The sequence below is a fragment of the Vigna unguiculata genome, chromosome 5, assembly GCF_004118075.2.
Source record: "Vigna unguiculata cultivar IT97K-499-35 chromosome 5, ASM411807v1, whole genome shotgun sequence".
Classification (NCBI taxonomy): domain Eukaryota; kingdom Viridiplantae; phylum Streptophyta; class Magnoliopsida; order Fabales; family Fabaceae; genus Vigna; species Vigna unguiculata.
Genome location: NC_040283.1, coordinates 689,460 through 713,261, shown reverse-complemented (window position 1 = coordinate 713,261; position 23,802 = coordinate 689,460). Strand labels below are relative to the sequence as shown.

General features: G+C 33.6%; 3 protein-coding genes across 3 annotated transcripts; 2 read left to right on the top strand and 1 right to left on the bottom strand.

Moving 5' to 3' along the window:
• The first annotated feature begins 3,300 nt into the window (after nucleotides 1–3,300).
• LOC114185233 (LEAF RUST 10 DISEASE-RESISTANCE LOCUS RECEPTOR-LIKE PROTEIN KINASE-like 1.4) lies at nucleotides 3,301–9,992 on the top strand. Its single transcript, XM_028072846.1, is given in 6 exon segments — nucleotides 3,301–4,716; nucleotides 5,636–6,315; nucleotides 7,042–7,853; nucleotides 8,083–8,112; nucleotides 8,195–8,515; nucleotides 8,675–9,992. Coding segments are annotated over 6 exon segments (3,528 nt in total). The 5' UTR covers nucleotides 3,301–3,960; the 3' UTR covers nucleotides 9,604–9,992.
• Nucleotides 9,993–14,001: 4,009 nt separating this feature from the next.
• Nucleotides 14,002–14,673, top strand: LOC114185704 (proline-, glutamic acid- and leucine-rich protein 1-like). Its single transcript, XM_028073578.1, has one exon. The coding sequence runs from the start codon at nucleotides 14,131–14,133 to the stop codon at nucleotides 14,593–14,595; it is 465 nt and encodes a 154-aa protein (XP_027929379.1). The 5' UTR covers nucleotides 14,002–14,130; the 3' UTR covers nucleotides 14,596–14,673.
• Nucleotides 14,674–17,997: 3,324 nt separating this feature from the next.
• Nucleotides 17,998–23,485, bottom strand: LOC114186013 (chloroplastic group IIA intron splicing facilitator CRS1, chloroplastic). The gene is made up of 9 exons (XM_028074005.1): nucleotides 22,685–23,485; nucleotides 21,651–22,146; nucleotides 20,533–20,663; nucleotides 19,731–20,081; nucleotides 19,490–19,646; nucleotides 19,013–19,305; nucleotides 18,848–18,907; nucleotides 18,512–18,695; nucleotides 17,998–18,362 (listed from the first exon to the last, which is right to left on the bottom strand). The coding sequence occupies exons 1-8, from the start codon at nucleotides 23,390–23,392 to the stop codon at nucleotides 18,645–18,647; spliced, it is 2,247 nt and encodes a 748-aa protein (XP_027929806.1). The 5' UTR covers nucleotides 23,393–23,485; the 3' UTR covers nucleotides 17,998–18,362; nucleotides 18,512–18,644.
• Nucleotides 23,486–23,802: the final 317 nt, after the last annotated feature.

Genomic DNA, 23,802 nt, shown 5'->3' with positions numbered 1-23,802 from the left:
TCATCTGCAAAAACGACACCAGCTACATAACCATTAAGGATGTCCAGTACCAGGTTTTGGAAGCAAACCCAGATAGCCATACTTTGAAAATCACCAGACAAGATTACTGGATAGACTTATGCCAACCAACACATGTCAGCACCACCCTTGACTCTCAGCTCTACGTTTACGAGTCACTCTATAAAAACCTTACCCTTTCATATGATTGTGCTTTGTTTCCCACCTATATTCCTTGTAATGGAGTTCTTGGGGGAACTTCTGTTTATACTCAGTTTGGGTCACTTTCTCCCGAGTCTTGCAAAACAAGTGTGGTTGTTCCCGTTCCTCTATCGTTCATGGAGATTAATAGTTTCATCCAAGTATACCATGCAATCAAAGAAGGGTTTGTGGTGAGATGGATAATAGGTGTTGAAGAATGTGACAAGTGTGAAAAATCAGGTGGAGTATGCGGTTTTGACGGCTCTTCACACCAAACATGTTACTGCAGAGAAGGACCTTGTCCTAATTTCTCACCAGATACCCAAGCATCTTCGGGTACGTCTAAGTTTATTCAAAATTTATGTTTTCTGCTTTGTTTTTGACGAGGAATTAAGTTCGTTTTCAGATCAAATGTTCATGTAATATGAACATGTCACTTAATTTTGTCTGAATTCATCCTTTGAATAGTTTGAACTGAAAACTTAAACCCCTTGTTTAAGTATGAAGGTTCTTTATCATGTGGGTCAAACTATATATATGTTTGGTCTTGTTCCTTGTTCCTTGTTCCTTGTTCCTCTGTCTTAAGCTAATGAGAGTTTGATCCATTGTTTCACACCATGTTGAGGCCTTTAGGGGAATAAAATTCCAAATTAGTGTATATGGAAAATGCAGAGAAAATGAAAGGAAATAGGAAAACATATATCGTTGTCTGATTCTCAGTTCCGTCACCACATTGAGAAATTGTGATTGGTGAAGCCATTCACCAATTCTAGTATGGAGCCTCAATTTTCTCGATCAAACATGAATTTTTTTTTCTATCTGCTACTAATTCTTGCGTTGATTATTACTATTCTATTTCTTATAGTAATAGCATAACACATTTTCCTCAAAACCTGAAAGGGACATAAGTTATGAACATATATAACTTTGATAATTCCTATATTCTTTAAGGTATGCATAATTATGCTACTTGGAAGTCTCAAATTGCATGACCACACACAAAAAAAATAAAAATAAAAAACTAAATCATAGGTAGTCTTTGCCTTTCTTAAGAATAAATATTAAAACTTAAAATTCTCTTTTTATATGAATGTTTAGATTATTCCCTTTGTTTCTGTTTATATGTCGTAATTTTTTAAGAATTTTATTCATATTTAATCATCATTTTTAAATGTCAATACCGTATTAATTACTCATTTGATTTATGGATGTTAGAATGTTATTTTCATCTTCATTTATTAATTATGGGTCGTACATAGTATAATTTTGTTTTTAAAACAAGATGGTTATAAATAGTCAAAAGGTCAATTGTATATCAAATATACAAGAGTGAATTTGATATCATAGTTCACTTAAAAATCTTAAAACATTGTTTATATAATATACTCTATTCTTGTGGACCATTATTAAACTTTTAGAGTTTATTCATCTTAATATGAGCTACCTCTTGTAACATTTCTTAACTCACATTAATTAAGGGTCATACTACTATACCATTGGATTGTTATAAATACTTAAATATTAGGTTTCTTATATTTGAATTCAAAGAATTAATAATATTATATGTGATCTGTTATACTTAATCTAAAATCTTAGGACATAAAGTCATTGAGTTCTAATCAATGTGACTTTATTTACAGTTCAATATTTTTTACTTTCTCAATATAAAACATATATTTCTAAGTGTCACATTTTGAGATATTTTTAAATATATTTGTCCTTTTCGAAGTTGAAGATAACACTAACCATTCTTTTATCATTTATATCTTTATCAATCACTTCATAATTAATTAATTTATTAATATTTCACTAATTTACATGTATGCATTAATAAAAATAACAAAACATAAAATATTTTTAATATTTTAATAAATTTGAAAAAAAAGTATTTCTTGATGTAATCAAGGATACCTTAAAGACACTTATAAAAAAAATAAAGATAGCTTCTTCACAATCTTCAAACCTAAGCAATTTTTCATGAGTTGGAAAACATATTTGTAGTCCAGATCTGAAGTAGAACTTATTTAAGATTAATTTCTAATGTGAGAATTAGGATTTTTCGATACTCAAATCATGTATATCTATAATTAGGTTTTTAAAGAGATGACGTCTACATATAAGAATCATTTTTTTTTAAACTAAATTCATAAAAAATATAATTTTATTAAAAAAATTAACATTTTATAAATGAAATCATTCCCAATATAAATAATATTCAAGAAATAAAAAATTAACTTCGTGCTAAGTCCCTTTCATTTTTTTTTAATAAATAATGCATACATACTCTCACACTACACAAATTTTATATGTTTCAAATGATGACTTTTATATGGGCCAAAAAGTTGACTGGTTAAAAGAGAAGTCGAAAAGAAAAATTAGAGATTCTGACAAACACAATTTTACAATAAAAAAAAGTTATAAGTCTTGAATGAAAACACGAAGAAAAAGACAAAAATGTATATACAATGAGCAAGACTTTTATTTAAAGAAATAAATAAAATCAGCTTGCAAACGCCGACTTATTATTTTTAAGATCCTGTTTTCTAATACGATTCATCTATAAAGGTATTTTTTTTATGTTACTTATTTTAATAAAATTCAGTCAAAATTACAGTGTTATTGTAAATTTCCTTTATTGGTACCCATACAAATATATTGGTTATAAATGTGTAGTTGTGAAATAAAGATAGGTTTGAGAACGAGACTTTACCTTCAAAATTAAATAGGAAAGGATGAAGATAAACCCCTACTTGCACATAGATAAATATAATTGTTTATTTAAAATTTCACACATGTATAATTAAAAAGTAGTTTGAATTGAAATTACCATTTTATTTCTTATATCTTTCTGAATAATATATGTTTTACAATATATATAGACAAACTTTTATATTTGAATTACACTTTTATAAGATGAAAACTTATTATTATTATATGAATGTTAGTTAATATTATGCATCTTAAAGACTTTTATTATTATGCTATTTTTAAATAGTTATTATTACAATTAAAATATATTACACGTTCTTATCCCTAATTATATAGCTATATTTTTTTCTGTTCAAAATACGTCATTATCCAAACTGATAAGTACCAATCCTCCTTCATAAACATTCTTTATAATTTATTTTCAGCGTCAAAGGCTGAGTTTTGATTTTAGCCAGTCAAATTGAAAAATATATATTCTTTAGCAAAATATTTTATCTTTCTCAAAGAAAGTGTAGTCATTAAGATATTTGCATCACTATTCGGGATTCATACTTTTTCGACTGTATATATATATTTTCTTATTCAGTCAAGTCCGAGATTTTATTTTCATTTTTACGATACAAACACATTTATGTTACATTGAAGGTCGAAAAAACAATGAAGTAGAAGACGTAGAATATGGTTGGTTTCAATTTCTTTAGTACGGTCTACTCTTCTGGAAGCAGACTTAGGGAAATTTGGAATGAGACAAAAATATGGAGTTAGTGTGTATGCAATGTAACAACATTATTCTACAACAACTGCATCTAACATAAGCTAAGGTCACGTAATCACACCCAGAATAAATAAATAAACAAAGAAACATGCTTAGTTGCCGTTTGGCTTGGGTTTCTTAGAAACATCAAGCTTTGAAATTTACATGTTTGAAAGTGAAACACCAAATGTTAAAGAGTTCCCAATATAATAATCTACGCGCTACTTTTACTGATTCAATCCTTCTTTTCTTCCTTTTACTCTCGACCTGCATCCCACATCTTTTCTCATCCTCCAACAATGAAACCTAAGCCTTGCTTCGTCTTCGTCGTGTTGCTCATCTCAACCAATGTTCCAACCTATCTTTGTGAGGACGATGCTCAATACAGCAACTGTAGTAACGCTTTTACATGCGGAAATACGAATCTGGATCTCAGGTACCCCTTCTTCGGAGAAAACAGAGATAGTTATTGCGGTGAAGAGAGGCTCGCATGCGAAAGGGGAGTCCCCAAGATAACCCTCAACGATGCCAAGTACCGTATTCTGGATTGGCATAATACAACACAGACAGTAACAATTGCCAGAGATGATTATTGGGATGGTATCTGTGTGAGTGAGTACAAGAACAACACCTTTGATAACACTCACTTTCGATATGATCATCAATATAATGATCTTGCCAACCTCACGCTCTTTTATTGCCCTTCCAATTCACCCCCCTCTATATCGACGAATCCACTTGGTCCTCTTATTTGTGGTGCTGCTGATAGATATGTCTACTACACTTCCCAGTCTGAACTTTCCTACACGGGGAGTTGCACGGTTGTGGTGATTCCGATATTTGAAACCAACGCTTCACTTGTGATTGACAACAAAATAAGTGAAGCGTTACAGAATGGTTTTGAGTTGAATTGGGTGGGAAATTACGATGACTGCAACAAATGCAGTGATTCTGGTGGTGAGTGTGGGGTTGATGGAGATGGAGGATTCCAATGTTTCTGCAAGGATGGACCCCATTCTGCTACATGCACAGGTATGTCTGTATTTCCATTTCTAGTTTAGTTCGTAAAAAATCAACATGCATGGCTTCTTCTGATTGAAGAAGCGTGTTATTATATATTTTAACAAGCAAACAACACTTTTTTTATAAAGAAGAAAAGGGTCCAATATTTGATCCTTGTATTTCCTTGTGAACATCAACGAGGTTGTACCTCAAACGAGGAATGAGAGAGAACAGAACTTCATATGGAACAAAACTGGGTTGTAAGGTATTTTTACTCAAGATCATTTGGCATGTCAATGGTGCCGATGATGTTGATTCTTCCCTAAAACGCCATAGCATCCGAAGAACCGGGTCAGCAATTGTTTGCTTGCAGACAAAGGGCATGATAATGTTTGACTTTCGGGATATTTATGTACACAACAAATCAAACTCCTGATAAATTCTCCTGTTGACCATTTCACAAGTAGTTTTTTCACCCAACCATCAGATTTTATTTTATTCTTGGAGTAAACGTGTGAAGCCTTTTTTGATTTTTAATGTATGAATGATAAACGAATAAGCTGGAGTTGTTTGGAGTTGTTAGGCATAAAGTTTGGTCATAATTAGCCTGAGCGGTTACACACACAGAGCACCAACCCATAAACTTTGTTTAATGTTTAATCAGAGTTAGGTAACACCAATTTGACAATTTTTAACTGAAAATAAGAATAGTTGGTGTCTGGTCAAAGCCTAACAGGTCACCTAAATTTACATTTGCATCACTAGTACTGCTGCAATTCACTTGAAATCTCCCTCTTCTCTCTTTATCAATTGCAGTGTCAAATCAAATCCTCTGTCTCTCTTCTCTACCATACTATTTTTCTCTTTCTGAAGATGAAACTTCTTCAAGGCACCTTTTTCTCAATTTTGGTCATAACCATCACCTTAAACCGAACTCCAACATCTTGTGCTGACGATGAGCATTATCTCAAGTGCAGTTCTCCGTTTCATTGTGCAAATCTCAAAAACCTGAGTTATCCTTTCTGGGGATATGGTAGACCCCCATATTGTGGCCACCCTGCGTTTAACCTTCAATGTACAGGTGAAGTAGCAACGCTTACCCTGATGTCGGAGACTTATAGAGTTCTTGAAGTCAATGATTCGGATCATAGATTCAAACTTGTAAGAACTGACTACTGGAATAACATCTGTCCAACTATCCTCAGGAACATCACTGTAGATGGCACTTTCCTTAATTATGGCTCAGATTCTCAGAACCTCTATTTCTACTATGATTGTCCTTCATTTCCTCAATCAGATACCGTTTTCCCTTGGTTTAACTGTAGCGTAAATGGAACTCAAATGATTAACTATTTTGTGACGGAGGGCATGCTTGAGAATTCTGAGTCAGGTGAAATCATGGCAGCATGCAAATCTAGAGTAGTTGTTCCGATTTTGGAGTCAGAAGCTAAACTTCTAGAAAGAAACTCAACGACGGAAAATCTTAAGGCTGTTCTTGATAATGGTTTTGACGCGGAGTGGGATGCAAACAATAGTTTGTGTGAGAAATGCCAAAACTCTGGTGGGTACTGTGGTTATAATCCAAGCTCGGGTGAATTTTCTTGCTATTGCAGCAATGGTTCTTCTCCATCCACATGTAAAAATTCAGGTGAGTAACTGTGTCTTCATCATTATACCGAGTATTTACTCACAGTCACAGATGCATCTTAAGTTTCTGCTGTTGATGATAAGAATAAGATTGACATAGTTTTTTTAGGAAGATCTGGATAAGAATGCTTCTTCTAGCTGTAAGGATTCACACATTCACGTTCATCTCGCTTTAACATATTTGTTGCCATCTTTGACTGCAATTATACTATCTTTCATTTTATGGGGCCAGTAACTCTGTTAAATATACGTTTTGTGACATCATGTTATTAGATGCCACCGCGTGTGTCTCTTTTCCTTAACTATAACATATTCCAACGCAGTTCCTCCGTCTGAACCAACCGGCCAAAACATCCAAAAACCATGTCTATCACCGATTGAGACCTTTCTGTCATACTTCTAGATTTTGAACAGCCACCATTTTGAACCATGCTATAACAGTATGATTTGTGTATTGACTTAACTCAATATTATATACGCATCCTTCACCACCTTCCCTAACAAAATAATTTCCTGTTCCACTATCCCATTATTTTAAAGTGTGTGAATTATGAAAAAGAAAATTAACAGTATTAGTTTATTCGGCTGCTATTGCTAAAGCCTCAAATATCTCAGATTATAATTTATTTTTCAAACCTTGTCAAAGTCCAAGTCAAACAAATTCATCTTCATGTTTTTTTTTTTCTTTTCCATTCTTCTCACTTCGTTTAAAGTTCAAATCATAGAACCAGAGTTCATAGGACTGCCACCACCGACGAACGATAAACCATGTTGTCCCTGTCGTCGACCACTACCACCACCACCATTGTAGTCATCACCCTCATCTTCTCTCTCCACCACACGACGTCGTTGCCACCCGATGCACCACTCTCCACCTGCCAAGTCACCTCCTTCAACTGCGGCACCATCACCAACCTTTCCTACCCTTTCACCGGCGGTGACCGCCCCTCCTTCTGTGGGCCACCACAGTTCCATTTGAACTGCCAAGACGGTGTCGTCCCCGAGTTGAACATCTCATCAGTCAGCTACCGAGTCATTAGTATCAACTCGGTGGCTCAGACCCTCACCTTGGCAAGATTAGACCTTTGGAACGAGACATGCACGCATGTTTACGTGAACTCAACTTTTGATGACCCCATCTTCAGCTATGGTTCCGGGAACCAAAACCTGACCTTGTTTTATGAGTGCAAACCCACCTCAGCGTTCCCCAAAACACCAGAAAATCTGTTTCACTGTGAGAGTAAAGGGGTTTTGAATGAGTCTTATTCTTTGGTTGGTTCGTTACCTTCGGACCCTATTGCAGTTCCAATTGTTGAATGCGTTCAACATATTGCAGTTCCAATTCTGAAAGAGCAGGCTGATAGACTGGTGGAAAACCGGTCTTTGCTTGGGGAGATTCTGATGAAGGGGTTTAATGTGAACTATTGGAATCCTTTTGAGAGTGTGTGCGTTGAGTGTGTTGGTTCTGGTGGCCACTGTGGCTTTGATTCTGATAAGAACCAACCTATTTGTATTTGTGGGGATCAATTGTGTTCAACTCCAGGTATTCCAGCTATTTTCAGTAGGTTTGGTTCCACATCAAACACACATCTCAGATGTGATTTTCTTCTTCAATGTGATTTTTAAGAAGCTAAAAGTTATATAGTGTATTTGATTTGGCAGTAGAAAACTATGGTGAATTGAGGCTTTATTAGCTTCATGTGTTAACTACCTTTCCTTTTCATCCCTATGATCCGTTGTTTTGACATCTTATTTGTTTGGAATTATTGCAGGTAAACGCAACAATGTAGGTGTAGCAATAGGTAACTTTCATTTTGTTAATTTTAAATGCTTCCATTTTGTTAAACGAATTGTACTAATGTCTACTATTGGTACTGTTATCAGGCGCTACTGTAGGAGGAGTTGCAGCCCTTGTTGTCATTCTTGGATGTGTGTACTGTATGGTACAAAGAAGAAGAAAAACTTATCAAAAATCAAGAAGTATGGAGCTCTTCATAGCTCCAACTTCAAGCGGAGACACTTTTGCATCCACTACTATCACCTCTCAAAGTCTATCTTCTTACCAATCTTCCAAGACTGATCCAGTGGCCAGGAGTTACTACTTTGGTGTCCAGGTCTTCACCTATGAGGAACTGGAGGAAGCTACCAAAAACTTTGATGCTTCTAGAGAACTTGGTGAGGGAGGTTTTGGCACTGTTTACAAAGGTAACAAAATAACTTACATGTCCATGATGCACGGATACAATTCATCTGTCACATGCCATATGTTTCTGATACAATGATATAATTATTCTAAAGATGTGTATGATATGATACCAGGAAAGATATCTGTTTTTCTTGAACAATCTTATATTTGTTAAACAGGTGAACTCAAAGATGGACGCACAGTTGCAGTGAAACGCCATTATGAAAGCAACTCTAGGCGTATTATGCAGTTCATGAATGAAGTTCAGATTCTAGCACGCTTAAGGCACAAGAACCTTGTGACACTCTTTGGATGCACCTCTAAACATAGCAGAGAACTTATCCTTGTCTATGAATTCATACCTAATGGAACAGTGGCTTATCATCTTCAAGGAAGAGGCTCAAAATCAACTCTACTCCCTTGGCCTGTAAGATTGAACATTGCTGTTGAAACAGCTGAGGCTCTAGCCTACCTACATGCAAATGATGTCATACACCGCGATGTTAAAACCAACAACATTCTCTTGGATGATCAATTTTGCGTCAAGGTTGCTGATTTTGGTCTCTCAAGGGATTTCCCAAATGATGTCACTCATGTGTCAACAGCTCCACAGGGAACACCTGGTTATGTTGACCCTGAGTATTACCAGTGCTACCAACTCACTGATAAAAGTGATGTTTACAGCTTTGGAGTGGTTTTGATTGAGCTCATATCATCACTACAAGCTGTGGACATCAACAGGAATCGCAGTGATGTGAACTTGTCAAACATGGCTATCAAAAAAATTCAAAACCAGGAACTGCATGAGTTGGTTGATCCTTATCTTGGGTTTGAGAAGGATCATGGTATAAGGAGGATGACAACAGCAGTGGCAGAATTGGCCTTTAGGTGTTTGCAACAGGAAAGAGATATGAGACCATGCATGGATGAAGTGGTAGAGATCTTAAGAGGAATCAAAAGTGATGGGGTTGGTGCACGGGAAGAGACAGAAACATTGGATATTAGGACTGATGAAGTTATACTTTTGAAGAAGGCTCATTCCCCTGTTTCACCAAATTCAGTTGTTGACAATTGGATCAGTGGCTCCTCTGTATCTAATTCCTCATAGTTTCTAAGTTTTCATTTTTGTCTTGGTGAAGATCTAGTTTAGATAGTGAAACTTGTGTACTGTGTCAAATGTCAGTGAGCTAGTTTAGAAGTCATAGCCTTCTCATGTTTTTTTCTCTAAAAGCTTCTGGTTTGAACTTTTATTTGGGGCTTGTATGTTATGATGATGAGAAGCTGAATTCACTGCTGATTCAAAAAAGGTAATATGCATAGGGGGCAGAGAAATAACATAGATATATATGTTATTTATTTGGTGGTGTAAATATTCTCGTGTTTTGTAGCTAAGATGTATTTTTTGAAAAGAATTACGTTATTCGTAGAAGAATTCATACAACATTTTGTACAATGTTCTGTTCTGTATCTACCTTTCCTATGGCATTATTTATTACATTTTTACCGGTATATCAAGTCTTAGTTTCTGACAATATCCACATGCATATGTAATGATAAATGATTACTAGAAGGTTAGAGTCCATTGAATTATCTTCAGACAGGGTGAGAGGAAGAAGCATTTTTCGAGTATTATCTGTTGGATTTGGATTTACTCATGTTGTTCTGTCGTGCTGTCTCGTGTTAGCTTGCATGGACAGAGACAGAATAATTAGTTCTATAGAGTCTACTCCACACAAATTATATGTAGCATGTGTTACCTACAGTAATTAGTTTGTGTCTTATACCATTCGATAGAGAAAACATGAGGCCCTTTATGTTCCCTCCCACACCTGCGGAGAAAAATGAGAAATAAAAAACGGATATTACAGACAAACAAGAGAAAGTATTGTAATAAATTGGAAAATACTTTTGGTACATATTTGGAAGTTTCACGTCCAATAAAAGATAAAAGTGAATTTATAATAAAGTTACAACTTCTAAATTATTATAAATATTATTTTACAAATCGATTTTGTAATATTGAATTAAGCTTAAAATATATTTCTTAACATGATATGAAAGTCGTGATGTTAGAGTCTATCATAATAAAATTTGTTAATTGTTGTTTTATCTGTTATCAAATACCGTTATCGGATAACTTGTTAATAACTAGTTTTATATATATATATATATATATATATATATATATATATATATATATAAAGTTATCAATTTGGTCCAATCCACAAGATTATGGTCAAAAAAGCCCACAGGTTCAAAAAGTCTCTATTAAAGAAGTCTACAGGATCAAAAATATCACAAAAGTCCCGTCATTTCATGGATTTTTTTCTTAAACATGAAAAATATATTATCTTTTAAAATATATTATTAAACTTTTCTGTTGTTGGCTCAGTACCGACACGTCTAGGACGTCGGTTTGGCCTACTCTGGCTGTCATGTCGGGTCAAATTATCTTTAAGTCGGATCGGACTTGTCCAGATCATTGAATCGGTCTGACTTGTTTGGATCGTTGAATCAGTCCGACCCGATCTTATCGTAGGATCGACCCGACATGTTCAAATCGTCAAACCTGATCGACATATCTGTCGTCGGACCGGCCCGACCGGGTCATCGAACCCGGGTCGGTGTGTAAATTCAAACTCCAAAACTTTTGGTAATTTAAGCATGTCTTAAGTATATTGTTGGCATAATTAATAGTTGTGTTAGGCATAGTTAAATATTAGTAAAGAAAGATAGGTCCGTTACGTCAACGTCGTTTTAATGAAAGAGTTTGAGTTTTGATTATGAAATGAAATATTATTTTTAAGTTTTTGAAGAAGTGAATGAATGATTGAAATTGGAGCGGACGACTCAGTACTGCACAAATCAATTATAGTTTGGTTCACTGCTTTTCAAGCACCCTGTTTTCGCGGCCAACTCTTCACACTTCACAACATAAATTTACTACAAACACAATTTCCACTGTTAATATGTTAATGTTAGTATTATAAAAAAGAACAAACTTTCTAACGTATTCCTCCTAACACACTTTTTATTCTTAATAAAAAAAATATTATAATTATATATACTGGGAGAGAGAGGGAGAGAGGAAAATATAGACTAATACTATTATACATCAAAACTTTATACTTTCACTAATTGCAAAATATAAAATTAACCAACCAAATCATCGATTGAAAGTTCTGTAGATCATATTAAGTTAACAAAAGTTCATAAAGACAAATCCAATTGATGTTATATTGCATCAATTTGTTTCAACGGGCATAAAGAGTATTTTTTATAGATAACATGGCAAGAAAAAATAATTTAAAGTATACCAATAAGTAATTAACTTTAAGAAATTTGTGAACTTAGATCGATTGATTTTATATTTTATGGAAAATCATTCAATTGTGTTAGTATAAAAAAATTTATATGAATATAGGTATGGATACTCAAGCTTATGATGAAATAAAGATTCATATAAATATCCAAATAATTAAACACTAATTAAAGATTAAGTTCGTTAAATAATAAAGTGGTTTAAAAGCTAATTAAAAAGTATGGTCAGTAAGTCACAAAGTGAATATTAAAACTGTAACTTTTTCTCTTTAATACACTAAAAATAAAATATATTAATACTTATTGTAGTATGGTGACTATTTATCTTATTTTATTTCATCAATTTACATATTTTAAAATTATATAAATTGTAATTATTTTTTAAATTAACATGTAAGTGTAATTCAATATTATAAAATCAATTTGTAAAGTAATGTTTATACTTATTTATATATTATAAATTCATGTTATATCTTGTTATATGTAGGATTTCTAATATTTCATGTCGATGCATCCGTTGAATAAATTAGGCTTAAAATTTACCTCTTAATTTGGTACCAAAGTCATATTAAGTTTATCATAGTAAGATTTATTTTTTGCTAGGTTTATTGTATCATCCATACCCATTATTGGATCATCATTAATATCTAATCATATGCTCAAGATGTATGTCTTAACATGAGAAGGGTGTGACAAAGATCTCACATCGATTAGAGATAAAATACATTTACAATATGGGTGATAATAAGGGTCTGCCGATTCCGTTTTGGACCTGCTCACATTTGGCCTACAAAAAGTGGGTCAGGTCAGTCCACCTCACATAACATTTGACTTATGGGCTTGTGAGCCGACCCACATAAGGATTGCTTTTTTTTTTTTCAATTTTGTTATTTTGGATTAACAAACATAATGCATTACATTCAAAGAAGGAAAAGAAACTTAGTTTAAACGTAATCAATAAAATATTCATTTAAAAATAACTATTGAACTTTTTTAATCTAGATTTTTTTTTTATTGAAATGATGAGTATTATTAACCATAATAGTTAGGTTCATGCATTTATCTAAATGTTTACTTAACACCCTTATACTTATACCCACCTAATGGTCAAAAATCATCATTGTTGTATCATGGGGTACTTTTCTTTCCATTTAATCTAAAAACATATGTTTTTTTTTTCAAAATTTAAATTCATGTGGACAACGCAGGTCGGTTTGCATGAACTACATGTTATGATTATGTAGGACGAGTCAAAACAAACTTACATTTTTTCTTGTGGATTTGCGAATTAGTCCGCACGATCTGCTCTACAATATCATTCTTAATTTACACTATATAAATAAGTACAAATTATACTTTTTAATTTGATTTTATAAGATTGAATTAAGTTTAAAGTTTTGTAACTAAATATTTATAGTGTGTATATAAAGTTTTATATTACTTAATAAAATATTTTATTTTTTTGCTAGATCATCAATCTTCCCTAAATTTGTTGATTACATATAAAATTGGTTTTGGTTTAACTCTTGATTCTTACTACTAGACTTTTGTGATTACATTTCCCTCCAAGGTTACTTTATAAAGGTATAATTGCAACCTAAGCAACCAAATCATGCTGACCCAAAACAAAGTAACTAAATCTTCTGAAATTGGTGACTCCATGTCAAAGTTACACTTCAATGAATTCGACTTTTTCTTCTGTTTTGGATGCATTAATTGATTTATGCCCATATTTCTTGGGAGGTTGGCTGCTCAATGCAATTCAATCTTTCTGGTCTTCTTTGTTGCACTACTTCTCATCAACACATCTCAATCTCATAAATGTAAATCACACATAATTCATCAAACATATATACAAATATGAGAGAGATATTAAATGAGAAAGTTATTTCACACAACTTCTTCAATTTATATTCTGGCTTTAATTGACTTTGATGTTCATTATGTAAAAATAATCATTTTTTTTATTCCTATGTATTTTTTCAAGACTGTAATTAGTGTATTTCAAGACTTTGCATGTGTCATAGTGTTGGAAGAAATTTAAACCATTTTGAATTGTAGAATAAAAAATAAAAGTTGAATAGTAATGAAAAAGAGCATTAGAAAAAGAAGAAAAAGGAAAAAACAAATAAAACAAAAAATATAGCATCAGGAGTATTGTGAAGTAGTAGAATTTGGGGCGAAGAAAAAAAAAAAAGGCAGCTTTTATATTCCCCGATAAAGCCCTCTTCCCTTCCCTTTCCTTTCTCAGTCCAATCAATCTCTCTCTCTCCTCTCTCAGATCTCACTCTCTCTTTCTCTCTCCTCATTCTCAATGCACAAATTCAAGTTTCTCGCCACCCAATGCGCCGTCGCCGGCAGTCCCACCCGCAGTCCAACAACCAGCCCTGTCATCCACCTGCGCCGCCGCAAGACCCTCCGCATGTTCCTCGCCCGACGCCGATTCCATCCCCCGCCGCAAGATCCCCCGCCCCTCCCGGAGCCCCGCGTCCGCCACAAGCTCAAGGACCTCTTCGTCTCCTCACCGCCGCCACCTCTCAACGAAGACAAAACAATCTTCCATCAACAACAGCAACACCAACGAAAAGAAGAAGAAGAAAAAGAAAAAGAAGAAGATCAGTCTGTCGAACTCATCCCTAACTCCGCCCTCGGCCTCCGTCTCCGCACCGGATCTCCCTTCCGGCGCTCCGCCGCAGCTCTCCGCCCGGTATCCTCCGTCTTCCGCTACCGGTTGCTGAGAAGAGCGTGGCGGCCGGTGCTTGTCACCATCCCGGAATAGTACCACTCATACTTTCTCTCCACTGTGTCATAACTGTACGGATTAATTCAATTACTCAATTTTATTTTTTATTTATTCTATTATTTTGAATTCTTCCACATATAACAATAACATTATAATTTTCATACAAAAAAATAATAATATTATATTAAATTAAACGTTAGTTGCTAACATGCGCCGAGTGCGCTTCTGGTAAAGCCGTGAAGGCAGTAAGTAATCAATGTAACTAACACTTTGCCCGTTGCCGCGTCAGCGGAACGGTTATGATGCGACGTCGTATACGTATATCAAGTACTTTTCCACGAATATTTTATTCTCACCACACGCCGATTAATTTCGGAATTATTCACCAAAAGATTTGTTAATGGTTAATACTGCCATAAAATAACAGTTATATTTTTAATATTTAATGTGAAGTTATTATTTATGGATTTGACATGATTTCTAACATAACATGGAAAGTAGTAGGGTGCTTATTTTTGTGTTTATTAGAATGGATCTAGAAGAAGAGTGATGAGAGATAAGTGGTTGTAAGAAAAAGACCGTGATACTTTCCTACAACTGTGTCTCTATTCGCAGCTTCCCATGTGTTTCTGCTCAAAGGTGGATTATTATTATCGATGGTCTTCTGTTTTTGTCCTGTCCCATTGGATCAAAAGAGCTTTTGTTTTGTTGTAACACTTAAGCAATGCTTCTTTATTTAGGGTTTTGTTGATAGAGAATGTAAAAAATAATCATATTTTCCTGATGTAGCAAAGTTCTATATTTTTAATGAAATTCATATCCTGTTCTTTGGGTATGCTTAAAAAGGTAGCAATAATAATACATTAGAGTAGTATAGTATCGAACGGTGTCCGAACTAAATTATGCAAGGATAATGCACATTCCTTTGTACTTGTCTAGGGTTTATACTCTCTGATAAGGTAGGTCCAATGTATGTACGTGTGTTGATTCATTGCGTAACGTGTGTACTGTAACAGGTGTACTTTTTGAAGCTTTAATTATAGGGTTCTAAAATAATGATGTTGAGCACAGTGTGGGCAAGCAATGATTCTAGTTCTATTCTAGCTAGAGATTTGAGATCTAACAAGTATATTAAGGGCTTAATTATATTTGATTTGTGGTTCATGATTTGTCTCTGTTGCATAGGGACTAGAGACCCAGTGAAAATGACAAACAGTTTTGGATTTGTTCAAACCTTGAAGGAATCTTGGTGTCTGAGTGACCCATTTTTGAGCCATTTTGTTTTCATTATCTTGTTGAAGTAACCTAAAAAGGGTGAATTGCTGTGCTCCCTAACATCCCATTTAGAATCTAAACAGCCCCACCATGCCATCATCGAGGGCATCTTTCCCCTTATTGTCATGATCTGAGCAAGCTAAAAATAATAACTATAAGAAAGAAATATTCAAAAAAGTATTTGTCGAAAGTTTCACATTAATTAAAAATAAGACAATTTTATAATATATAAATAAAGTATAAACTTCATTTTACGAACTGATTTTGTGAGGTCGAGTTAAACTTAATGCAAATAAAAAGAATTTTCTATTTACAGAGAGAAAGATGCGAGTAAATTGGGTTGTTGCTTTGGCTTGAAGTGTAGTGGTGGCGTGAAATTCTTTTGGACACGTTAGGGGGAATCTCTCTCGCACTAGCTGCTCACAACAAAACCAAATGACAATGAAAATAACACTTCTGCTACTAAATACGTTTGACTCAAATGTTTCTTTCGCAACAATTTTCAGTTTTAAGTTTTTTTTTTCTCTTTGAATAATAACACGTGGCAAAAAATAGCACCGTGTATTGTTTTCAGTCATTGATATAATTGCTATCGTACCTCACATGCGAATTTGTTTGAAGATTTTACATCCGATTATGGTCACATTTAGAACTAAATTTAATAGGTACTTCCAAAAACTATAGTGGCGATGAACATTGAGATGGTTGGGTCAGATTCGGATTTAACAATACCGACCTAGCACAATTTGAGTTTAACATTGATATTTTTAATCATTTTTATAATTAATTTCAAGATGAAAACATAGAGTAATAGTTTATAAGAGGAAGAAAAAGTTGTTGTGTGGTTATGATTCACTTTATAGTTTGAGTCAAATATATAAGTTAGGAGTTAGAAAATGTGATCTAAGATGAAAGCAACTCTTAACGGAAAGCAAATGATCATCACATGGAATGCTAATACTTTTGCTTTGTTGGGTAATATTGAGTAAAATTTGATGATACTACTTTTTGAATGATACTACTAGCAAAATTTAAATGTAAGTGTAATATTGAGTAAAAAAAATAATTGAGTAATATATAAAAGAATCTATAAATTCATTATACTAAAATTTTGGATTTCATTATTAATATCCCACTTTAATTGAATTAATCTTTTTTTTATGGTTGTTACAACTTATAATTACTTTTTACCTAATGCTTTGACCAAACTCATCAAAGTTGAAGAATATGACCTATGCTTGTTGCCAAAGGTTTCCTTTTTTGTATTTTTCTTTCTTTTTTTGCACTTTCTAATATACGATGAAAATGGAGCCATTCCATCAAAACTGATAAAAGAACTGCTTGCAAAGTTAACGAAGTTGAAGATAGGAAATTAATGGATTATTATTATTAATTAGTATTTTAATTCTGTATTTTTGTTTAACTTTATAGTTTCCAACAACTCTGTCCTCCTTATCATCTGTTCACTGAAAATGTGAACTTGCTGCATGAAATAAAGTAGATTAGATTGTCAAATTATAACTTATATGAAATAATTTTAAAATTAAATAATGATAATTGAGGAAATTTATGAAAAGCTCGATTATAAATATGAGTTAACTATTTAAAATGTTTATAACCGGATAATAACAACATCACTTGAACAGAAAACAATCATATTTATTCAAAATTATTTTTTTGTAAAGGTATTCAAGTGATTAAAAAAGCTGTTATAGTTTGATTCTTTAATTTTTCTCCAGTCTAACAAGATATTTTGTTCTTGTTAATCTGGTCTATTGTGTATCCAGAAACAAACAAAACCTGGTCTTTTTTCTTCCTACACCCCAAATATTACTAATTGCACTACCATGCTTAAAGCAAAAGGATCAAAATATCTTTTTTCACAAAGCTCGTTTGAAAAGATATTAGAAAACTTATTTTAGAAATTTTGTTTCAAGAAAGCATCTCATATTTTGGAAAGACCATTCAAAATATCAGATAATGAAATGATGTTGGTATTTTCCAATCAAAACTAAATAATGACAGAATCATAATCAACTAAAAACAATGACCTTGTCCAAACTGAATCGAAAAGAAAATATTAAAAAAATAATAAAAAATAATAAAAACAACAAAAAAAGAGAGTAAATTCTTACTCTTCAAATAAATTTCAAATTTCCATCGTTTTAAATAATAAAATTATTCTTATAAATTTTTAAATTCTTCATCCAAACAATACATTTTTTTTTTCATAAATCATAAAAAAATGAGTTGCTTTATAAAATTTATCCATCCAAACATATTATAGTTATCCAAGAGTTCTAACTATTTACATCAAACAAGATGGATCCAATCCACGAAGTGTCCTCCGCAATGGACGGTTGTGATGTACGATCAATCTTTTTTCCTCATAAAGTAAAAAATCATGCCCACCACCACCAGCAAAATCAAGAACATATTCAAAGGATTCAGCTTCAACTTACAGAAAGTTGAGAGTGGTTGAACATGAGTGAAAATTGCTTGAATCTCTTTACATTAACACTTGATTTCTGCAAGAGGTAAAAAAATCAAATTAAATTCCACAACCTACTCAAATGAACATGTTCCACAACCTACTCATTAATTAATCAAACAAGAAACAGTTTGAACAGCTGAACTCAAACGAAAAATTTTCAGAACAAATTAGTGGAAAGCTTACTTGCAAAACATGTTTTCATTCTTACAAATGCTTGTTGACTTTCTCATATGTCTCGTCCACCATCAATGAGCATGCTAGTTAGAGAGAGGTTGTAACATGATAATCATACATGTCTTGTACATACATGCATGTATTAATTTTCAGATTCTGTCCGCTCAATTTCCTTTCTCTGATGCAGATCTTCCTACAATTACAAAAAACAATCCCAGTTACACAGCATAACAAATAAAGTTTGAGTTTTCTGGTAAAATGTGACAGACACTTAGAAATACTTTGTTATTTGTTAATATTGCTATACATGAATGCCAGTTTCAAGCATAGATTGTTGGAATTTACCAGTTTCAGCTCTAGCTCGGAGATTGTTTGGTCTTTCTGACGAGCAAAAAACTTAAGCGACTGAAACAGTATTAAACAAATGAAGCTTAATCAATGGAAAGTACAAAAAAGAGAATTGGATATGAACTATGGCAACAATGGATGCAAAAGAAGGTAGTCACTTACTCCATTTCTTTGCATTTCAAGAGATCTACGCAATGCTTCTCTTTTAGTTAGAAGATTTTTTGCTAACTTTACTGAAGGTCGACTATAGTTTTTTCCACGGTATATAATAATAGCATGGCCCTGTTTCAGTTTATCAACTGAAACTAAAATTCCACCACTTTCTGTCTCCAGCAGTTTTGCAGTGTTTATGACCTGACTGAATAGTTTCTGCATCGTAATGACCTTCACCACTTCTCTGTGTTTCCAATGTTGATGTAGGCCTTCCAATACACCATCAAAGATTCCTCGTCTTCCTGCATTCATTTATAAGGTGTACTTTGAGTAACTGATGTGGAACATCTTAACAGCTAAAAACAATGAGAAAAAAAAGCAAGACATGTAGACACAAGAATGCTGAAAAAAAAAATGTAGGCAAAAGAATGAAGAGTCTGTAAATGTGTATATCTAATCAAAATTATAGAAGTGGAATTTCTATACCAAGCAGTAAGCAACTTTGCATCTTCAATCCAATCTTTCTAAAACATTCTCTCTCTTCATCTGTCATTATTTCCAAATCAGTATCCTGCTCACTAGGTGTCCATGCAGCATTTAACTTTGATAATTCCTTCCCTGATTTCTCTATTTTCTTGTTCAGCTGCAGAATCATCAAAACTAATTAAAGAGTATCAATCAATATATGATAAATACAAAAGGAAAACTTCAATTAACTACATCTTACAATAAATGCTCTGTGTTGTTTATCTTTCAATTCCTTCTCCAGTCTACATATTTCTGCTTCCAGTTGAATGTTTAACTCTTTGTTTCTATTTTTTGTATCCTCAAACTTTGTTTGAATTTTCTTGAATTCTGTTAAAGTTCCACTTGTACTAGTGTCTTGTGGCACTTCATCGATAGGAGAAAAGGCTTCAAGTGCTTTCATTCGTGCAACTTCTTCATCAAATTGGAAACTTCTAAGCTCCAATTCTCTGTTTTCTACCAAAGCTGCAACTCTTTTTGGAAGGAAATCATTTCCCCTGTAGAGTATTATGTAAAATTTGTTGCGCAATAACAAAACTCCTCCAGTGAGACGCTGCATTAAATACATAAAATATTTAGACCTGTTTACGGATGCACATACCAAAACCATTACAAGAACTAATACACAAGCTACAAAAGACAGCCCAAGCGGTCAACTCCACCAGTATTGCATATTAGCAAACTAATCTGGAAAAATATGGTTGGTGCAACAAATGAGTTTTTCTTCCAGTAGGCATTGTGAACTTCTCATTCTAAACAGGCCCTCGCATTGTAGAGACTTACACAGCCATTCTTGTATCAGTCTACATTTCCAGCTAGGACAACCAAAGCGACAAGTTCTTCCCCAAAAAGTGAGTCAGGACAATCATTTAACAGTCTCCATCTCAACACAACATGAAAAAGTCTCACTCACAAGCATACTATTATGAAACCTACACCTAAGGTTTAGGATGTCTTGCATTGCATCTCATTACATGGGACAGTCAAATTTTTAGCAAACCTACCTTTAGTTCATTGGCCATCATTTCATTGTCAGTGTTTTGAATTCCATACTTGATAGCAATTTTCGCTATAAGACTCTTCTCCCACAACTTTAGGATAGCCGCTGCTAAGCCCTTGAGTCCTTTGTTCCTCCCTTCATATAAAAGAGACAAAAAACATTTAATTAACTTCATGCATAATACTTTTACGAAAATAGCTCAGCTTGGCAATTGCTTATTAAAGCTAATATTAATTTACATTTAATTGATACGGATACTGCTTGACCATGTATACGTAGTGGATAAATATTGCATCAAGAACTCAGCTCCATTCAAGTACGATATTGCTTTCTAAGTTGATACCATCGAGGTCATAAGATTAATACATAAGACCTATCACCAATTGTGGCAACTGACACTGAATTGTGTATGTAGTTATTCCCAACCCAAGAATACCAGCCAATAGACTCCTTGCATCGAGTTTCTTTCTACAAGTATAAAATAAGTCATAAAAACAAACATGGGCAAGCTTGTAAAGACGAGTTTGTCTTGTGCACAACAAAATAAATTGTTGGCTATAACCTACCTATAAGCTAGTATGCAGAAAACTATGTTTATACAATTTATTATATCTGAGGAAAGAAGGATGACAGAATTCAGAACCAGATGAAAAAAAACAGTGTTGTTCAATTATGAATAGGGAAAAATTCACTGAGTTAGCCATAACAGAAAATTAATGATACGAAGATTGCTAGCAAAGACTCTTTCTGTGAATTTTTATAGTTGAAGTGTATTGAAAACTATGATATCATGCAAGAGACTGATTATATAATGTGAAACTCAAAATATTATGATTTTCAATAAATTTCAGTAAATAATGAACAGTGTTAGAAAGTGTTTTGCCAGCATTTCTCATAATGATATCAAGAGTTGAAGAGTGAAGATATCACGAGATAATGATGACGATGACGATGGTGATGATAACAAGACCAAATGGTCAAATAAGAAACCAAAGCAAATAAAAAATATAATTATATATTTTGCTAAGCTGAATTATCCAGGTAATTATTTTATATAAATTGCACACATATTAAGGAAAGTCTGGAAAATAAATTGAAGGATAGCAAGGAGCAGGAGGGTACCGAGAACAAAATGAGTCGGTAAAGGATGAGCAAGCTTCCTGAAGTATGTTAGTTCATAATCACTTAGTTTAGCACCAGAATGAGGTGGACAGAGCCTTGATGGAGTCTGAAATCCAGGAACATCTTCAGGAAGTAAGTCAGCATCTACTGGAAATGGCTTGGGCATCCACCAATCAACGAAGCGAGGTCCTAAGTCATCCAATAATCTATCAGTTTCCCTCTCATACAGTGAGCTGCTGGCCGTTTGAAAATTCATATTTTGTACAGTAGTTGATAAATAATCCTTATCCTCAGCATTGACGTTCAGCATCTCACTCAAACTGTGGTTGGAATCAACTGAGCAAATATCACCATTGGTAATTGATTCCGCCCCACTCATTTTGGAATGATTTTTTCTTGGACTTTGATAACCTTTAGTTGTCAACTGATGATTGCATCCACGGTAAACCACAAGAAAATCCTTCTTACTCAAAACAACTAAGCCTCCCGTCTTTGTCTATTCAAATGGTAAATGAAAACTAATGAAATCATAAGATAACACAGAAGGATAACATGAAATATGTATAAAACATAGCAGAAATAGTTATCTACATATCAGATCAGTTTGACTAATATTAGATCATTGACAAAATTAATTCATACGTAGCAGCATGTCTGCTAAATAAAACATAGCATTATTTAGCAGTAACAAGACACTCGATATTATATTAGTCAGAGTTGAACCAGATTATATCAACTTTCAATATTGAACACCTATAAACATACCTGTGAATGTGAATCCTTATCTTAGCTTTAAAAGTTGGAAATTTTATCATACTAAAACAAATGCTTAACCAGCAAAAACACACTGCACAAAGTATGAATTGCATCAACAAATACAACTAGATTGTCAGCAGGCAAGAAATAACAATACACAGAGCACAATGGCCTTATAAACCTATCTTTCAGTCATGCATAGGTACAGTACACTAACAATATAATGATGGCAAACAGTTTAACAAAATTCTACTAGTGGGATATGAACAAACCAACACCTCAACAATTTCTCGAGCTCTACTCATATTCCTGCATAAAGGGATATCAAATTTAATCATGGCAAGCTCACTTCTCCTCCAAGTCAATTTAATTTGATCCACAACATCTTGTGTAACACCAGCTTTCTTAACCTTGATCCACGTTCTCATCCTTGCAGCTTCATCCCTCAACCTTCGAAATAGTACCTTATCAAGAGCCAACTCTGCAGCAGTGACAGCCTTTTTCCTTTTAATTTTCTCGTAAACAAACTTAGAATCGTTCTCCCATGGCATTCTCCCCTTAGTGCTTCTAACTTCCTCATTTTCCTTCAAACTTTCCAAAACTCCTCCTAAGCTTTCCACATTGGGTGAACCAATCAGAGCCTCAGCTGAATTGTAACTGCTGCGAAGCTTTTCAACCTTCTTCACAATTTTCTTCATGACCCTCTTCCCCCTTGCCTCTTTGCCCATCAAATCTTTATCAGAAAGTTCTTGTCTTTCCAACTTGAACTTCTTGGTTTTGGGTTTGGACAGGTCAACGAGCTCGTTGGGTTGGAGAAGAAGAGGACCTTTCATCCATGGAGGAGTGGGAGCTTTGATGGGAACTTGAGAAGGGGGTTGGTGATTGTGACTGTTGTTGGAACTTGGGAGCAGTGAAGAGGAAATGTGAATATGAGAATATGAATCTGTATTTGGAGAGAAACGAGGACGAAGAGAAAGAAACAGCATGATTGAAGCTACCCACAAACACCATACGAGGATTGATGAAGCTTAGCAACTCAACTCAACATTTCTTCATCAGTGCTTCTTTCTTGTCATTTTGATATTTTCTCACTTCCTTTTCTTTTTATTTTTTATTTTCTTATAATAAACCTGTTGATGTAATTTTAACATGATTATTTAAGTATAAAATATTTAGCTCCGATAATCAAACATGATTTTAACATTTTAATTAATTAATTAATTAATTAATAGTATTTATATATTTCAATTCAAATCAAAAGCAGACTTAAATTTAAATTAAAAATAATTAATACATTTTACCTATTTAAAAATAATATTTAAAGTTTTAATTAATTGGTGAATTAGTTATATTTGATAAATAATATCGCGAATCACGATAGGCCTGGTACAATTGC

Coding starts and splice junctions, on each gene's coding strand:
- LOC114185704 (XM_028073578.1), top strand. CDS start 14,131: ATGCACAAATTCAAGTTTCTCGCCACCCAATGCGCCGTCGCCGGCAGT.
- LOC114186013 (XM_028074005.1), bottom strand. CDS start 23,392: ATGCTGTTTCTTTCTCTTCGTCCTCGTTTCTCTCCAAATACAGATTCA. Junction 20,664..21,650: donor ACCGACTCATTTTGTTCTCG/GTACCCTCCTGC, acceptor TTTTATATGAAG/GGAGGAACAAAGGACTCAAG. Junction 19,647..19,730: donor AACAACACAGAGCATTTATT/GTAAGATGTAGT, acceptor ATGATTCTGCAG/CTGAACAAGAAAATAGAGAA.